This window comes from Colobus angolensis, unplaced genomic scaffold, assembly GCF_000951035.1.
Source record: "Colobus angolensis palliatus isolate OR3802 unplaced genomic scaffold, Cang.pa_1.0 Scaffold39, whole genome shotgun sequence".
In the NCBI taxonomy this organism is placed as follows: domain Eukaryota; kingdom Metazoa; phylum Chordata; class Mammalia; order Primates; family Cercopithecidae; genus Colobus; species Colobus angolensis.
The window spans coordinates 1,115,345-1,121,109 of record NW_012117265.1 but is presented as its reverse complement, the minus strand read 5'-3'; the positions used below and the strand labels follow the sequence as shown (position 1 = coordinate 1,121,109).

The window sequence follows — 5,765 nt, the reverse complement described above, 5'->3', positions numbered from 1 at the left end:
GCCTCCCAAGAGACTACAGGCACACACCACCATGCCCAGCTAATTTTTTGTATTTTTAGTAGAGATGGGGTTTCATCATGATGGCCAGGATGGTCTTGATCTCTTGACCTCGTGATCCACCTACCTCAGCCTTCCAAAGTGCTGGGATTACAGGTGTCAGCCACCATGTCCGGCTTTTAAATGCTATTTTAAAGTAAACTATTTTATAAATACTGTCTTTGTCTGTTTGTTTTTGAGTCAGGGTCTCACCCTGTGGCCCAGGCTGCCCTCCAGTGATGCCATCATGAATCAGTGCAACTTCAAACTCCCAGGTTCAAGTGATCTTCCATCCTGACCTCCAAAAGGGCTGGATTATACATATAAGCCATGTCACACTTTATATGTTTCTAGGGAAGCTTTTCTAAGAATAAATACATTGGAACTAGGTTTATTTCTTACGCTTGCTTCTTTTTAACGTTTTCTTCCATTCTAAGATAATCTACAGAGACATTATTTTCTCTTGTAAGTGCCAGTTACCTTAGATTTCTCCTAGGATTTTGGTGCTCATCTTCAATGTGCTGGTTGTTCCACTTTTTTCCTAAAATGCGAACCCAGAAAAAGTCCTGAATTAGTATAAAATTACAAAAAAAGTTACTTGATTCTATGTCCATGGCTTGTTGCACCTGTGCCTCATTTATTCAAAGTATTCCCTGACCATATTCCAAATCACTCAACAGCACCGATGAGCTAGAAACACCTGTTCTTTAATTCACTGAGGGAAGTAATACTGTCATTCTTACCTATGGAGGCCAGGTTCCTCAAGGTTTCCTGCATCACTTTCCTGTAGAGATTTTTCTGGGAAGGATCCAGCAAAGCCCACTCCTCCTGGGTGAAGTTCACAGCCACATCCTCAAAGGCCACCAAACCCTGAAATATCCCACATGTAGACAGGAGGATGAGTGAGGCTGACAGCACGGGGTTCCTACACCCTGTTCCTAGGAAGTTCTCAGGATGCTACGGTGTGTGGACTCCAAACATTTATTCCATGACTTGGTCATCAGACCCCTTACTCTCCGTCTACACTCACTTTCTTACAGAAAACAATTTTGATGCTAGAATTGAACTCTGGATGGGGTAAAGCAACAGCAGAATAGGAAAATGTGTGTTTCTGGTGAGTCCAGGGAGAAAGGCGTGCTGCCTGGACTGCCCTTAATGTCTGAAGTGTGGATCTGCAGCACTTGTCATAACAAGCTCCTTTGAATTCATGAGCAAAACAAAGTTAACATTAGCAGCCCTAAGGCTGCATATTCTTGAAAATGCCTGTTCACAAAGTTTAACCTTTGTGATGACTAGAAAGTGGGTTTTGTTCTGATTCCAGTAGCAGAAGCCAAAAAAAAAAAAAAAAAGGATTTTGCAAGGAGCTTTATTAATCTAACTGATAACAGAGTCTGGCCAGGCATGGTGGCTCACACCTATGAGTCCCAGTACCTTGGGAGGCAAAGGTGGGCCGGGCCGATCACCTGAGGTCAGGAGTTTGAGACCAACCTGGCCAACATGGCAAAACCCCATCTCTACTAAAAATAATAAAATTAGCCAGGTGTAGTGATGGGCTCTTGTAATTCCAGCTACTTGGGAGGCTGAAGCAGGAGAATCACTTGAACCCAGGAGGCAGAGGTTGCAGTGAGCCAAAAACATGCCACCGCATTCCAGCCTGGGTGACAGAGCCAACTCTGTCGGTTAAAAAAAAAAAAATTGTAATTGATAAGAGAATCATAACTAAAACAAAAACTCATGAACAGAAACCTTTCTAGGAAACTGTACGTGAATAGAAAAACCTAAACTGGGCTTGGCACGGTGGCTCATGCCTGTAATTCCAGCACTTTGGGAGGTCAAGACAGGTGGATCACCTGAGGTCAGGAGTTCAAGACCAGCCTGATCAATATGGTGAAAGCCCGTCTCTACTAATAGATAATCCCAAGTGTTGGTAAACCACAAAAATAAAGACACACACACATGAAAGGCTAGATGGTTGATCCGTACATACACTCTACTGGCATTATCTTTTACATTGGAATTTATCCATAATCTACAACCCAGTGACTTTTCCCCAATATGTGAGAAATTTATGTTGCATTTTCATATGGCAAAAAAAAAAAAAAAAACCATGACATTGTCACCAAGGTCAAAAACTAAACTATAAACCCCAAACCCATTAAATAGTGAAATGCATAAGTAAACTGGGCGACCCATGACTCAACACAGTGGCATGTTTGCAACAGAATGAGGCAAAAAGTCAGAAACAAACCCTTTTGGTATAACATGAAAGGTACATTAATTGTAACACCAAGTTACTGGAAACTCCAAACAGCCAAAATTCTACTTTGTGATAATAGAAAATATGGCAAGCCTGGAGAGGTGGCTCACGCCTGTAATCCCAGCACTTTAGGAGGTGGACATGGGTGGATAATCTGAGATCAGGAGTTCGAGACCAGCCTGGCCAACCTGGTGAAACCCCGTCTCTACTAAAAATACAAAAATCAGCTGGGCTTGGTGGTGGGCGCTTGTGATCCCAGCTACGCGGGAGGCCGAGGCAGGAGAATCACTTGAACCTGTGAGGTGGAGATTGCAGTGAGCCAAGATCACACACTGCACTCCAGCCTGGGCGACAGAGCAAGGCTCTGTCTCAAAAAAAAAGGCTGGGCACAGTGGCTCAGCACTTTGGGAGGCTGAGGTGGGTGGATCACAAAGCACAAAGTCAGGAGTTTGAGACCAGCCTGGCCAATATGGTGAAACCCCATCTCCACTAAAAATACAAAAAGTAGCTGGGCGTGGTGGCAGGCACCTGCAGCCCAGCTACTTAGGAAGTTGAGGCAGGAGAATCACTTGAACCCAGGAGGCAGACATTGCCGTGAGCCGAAATCATGCCACTGCACTCCAGCCTGGGTGACAGAGGGAGCTCCATCTCAAAAAAGGAAAGAAAGAAAAGAAAAAGAAAAGAAAGAAAGAAGTAAAGAAAGAAAGAAAAGAAGGAAGGAAGGAAGGAAGGAAAGAAAGAAGGAAAGAAAAAGAAAGAAAGAAAGAGAAAGAAAGAAAAGAAAGAAAGAAAAAGATAATGCAGCTACAAAGAATAACAAAAAGAAGGCTGGGTGAGGTGGCTCATGTGTGTAATTCCAGCACTTTGGGAGATGGATCACCTAAGGTCAGGAGTTCAAGAACAGCCCAGCCAAAGTGGTAAAACCCCATCTCTACTAAAAATACAAAAATTAGCCAGGCGTGGTGGCAGGTGTCTGTAATCCCAGCTACTTGGGAGGCTGAGGAAGGAGAATCGCTTGGACCTGGTAGATAGAAGTTGTAGTGAGCAGAGATGGTGCCACTGCACTCCAGCCTGAGCGACAGAGCGAGATTCCCTCTCAAAAAAAAAAAAAAGAAAGAAAGAAAGAAAAAAAGAATAACAGGCCGGGCACAGTGGTTCACGCCTGTAATCCCAGCACTTTGGGAAGCCAAGGCAGTTGGAGCATGAGGTAAGGAGTTCAAGACCAGGTTGGCTAACCTAGTGAAACCCCGTCTCTACTAAAAATACAAAAATTAGCCAGGCGTGGTGGCACATGCCTGTAATCCCAGCTACTCGGGAGGCTGAGGCAGGAGAATGGCGTAAACGCGGGAGGCGGAGCTTGCAGTGAGCTGAGATCCGGCCACTGCACTCCAGCCTGGGCGACAGAGCGAGACTCCGTCTCAAAAAAAAAAAAAAAAAAATACAAAAATTAGCCAGGTATGGTGGCATGCATTTGGAGTCCTAGCTACTTGGGAGGCTGAAGCAGGAGAATCGCTTGAACCCAGGAGGCAGAGGTTGCAGTGAGCCGAGATTGGGCCACTGCCTGGGCGACAGAAAGAGACTCTGTCTCAAAAATAAATAAATAAATAAGCAATTAAACTGAACTGGCTATAGAACACTAAGACCCTCCACAAGCATACTGAAGTCAAATTCAAATCCAATTCACATAAATTTCTAATCTGTGGCCTGAGGAAACAATATCACTAAAGATTAATTTATAGGGAAATGAAATTTAGGGTTAACCAGGCAATTAATCTCTGATTACATAACCAAAAGTTTCACCTGTACAGACTGAAAATAGGTGATTAAAAAGTTTAAGCTGCTGGAACTCTAAATTATCTTGAGGTTTAAAGGAATGCGATTCTGGGGTTGAGACACCTGACAGGCAGTGGTAACAGAGCCAGCCGGGGAAGGGTCTATTCCCTGATTACAGATTAGCTTTCTTTCTTACCTATATTGTTTTGTAACATATTTTAACTGACTGAAGCAAGTCATGAAAGACCCTTTCCCTCTTAAGGATTGATTTCATTATAGACTAACTTCCCTCTTACTTTTCTCACACAAAGACTTCATGGCCATCACATCTTCTGAAGCTGGAAATGTTAAATTCACCTTTTTAAATACGAAAAGAAATGAAAACCTCTTGCAAAGAAAATGTTTAAAGGCCTGGAGCGGACACAGTGGCCTGTAATCTGATACAGGAGAATGAATCCCTTGAACCCGGGAGGCAGAGGTTGCAGTGAGCAGGAGATTGTGCCACTGCATTCCAGCCTGGGGCGACAGAGCGAGACTCTGTCTCAAAAAAATAAAATCTGGTAAAACAAAAACAGGTATTTTGGGGAAGGGAGCAGGGACTGGGATGGAATCACGTGGCAGAGACCAGCCTGGCCAATATCATGAAACTCCGTCTCTACTAAAAATACAAAAATTGGCCGGGTGCAGTGGCTCACGCCTGTAATCCCAGTACCTTGGGAGACCCAGGTGGGCGGATCACAAGGTCAGGAGGAGTTCGAGACCAGCCTGGCCAATATGGTGAAACCCGTCTCTACTAAAAATACAAAAATTAGCTGGGCGTGGTGGCTGGCGCCTGTAGTCCCAGCTACTCGGGAGGCTGAGGCAGGAGAATCGCTTGAACTAGGGAGGCGGAGGTTGCAGTGAGCCGAGATGGCGCCAGTACACTCCAGCCTGGGGCGACAGAGCCAGACTCCATCTCAAACAAATAAAATAAAATAAAATATGGTAAACAAAAACAGGTCTTCTGGGGAAGGGAGCAGGGACTAGGATGGAATCACGTGGCAGATAACAGCCCTCCTTCCTACAGCCTCCAAATTTTAGACGAAGCTTCACACACTCTCAACCCACCGCCACCTACAGAATCCTTCCACCACCTGTGCCTTCTAACCTCGCTTCCATGTGTCCCGCCTTTCGGCCAAAGGAACTTACACCTTCCCGGCACTGATTCATCATTCTCCTGCAATTCCTGTCTCCCTGAAATGAATAAAACCAAACTGTCATAAGCTGCCTCGGGACCGCTTACTCCGGGCTTGGTGGGGTTGTGTTTTCCTCAGCCGAGGTCTCTCCTATTCGGCTCAGAATAAACTTACTCTACACAGTTTGGGTTTTTCCGTTACCATACCACAAGCCAGGACTGGGAGTTTCTCATTCATTAATCGCTGTTTGCTAAAATAAACTCTCATTTCTTAACAGTGCCTCGGTTTAATTTTTAACGAGAAAAAAAGGAACTGGGGACCCCACAGGCCACCGCTCCTCCCACACGAACCCCACACCCGAGGCGGGATGCCCCCATGACCCTTCCGTGGTCCCTGAACCACGGGAGACGCGGGGCTGCGGGGCGCGGAGCTGCTCAGAGAGGGAGCCGGGGCCGGGGCTGGGACCGCAGTCGCCGCGCAGAGACCTGACAGGACGCCCGGGGTCCCGGCTGCCGGCCCAGCCC

General features: G+C 45.8%; 1 protein-coding gene across 1 annotated transcript in view; it reads right to left on the bottom strand.

Annotated features, from left to right (window-relative positions):
• The window catches only part of ZNF878 (zinc finger protein 878), a 16,246-nt gene extending 10,628 nt beyond the window's left edge, over positions 1-5,618 (bottom strand). The window contains 3 exon segments of the mRNA XM_011954947.1: positions 517-577; positions 780-906; positions 5,592-5,618. Of these exon segments, the coding sequence (XP_011810337.1) occupies positions 517-577; positions 780-906; positions 5,592-5,618 (215 nt within the window).
• Positions 5,619-5,765: the final 147 nt, after the last annotated feature.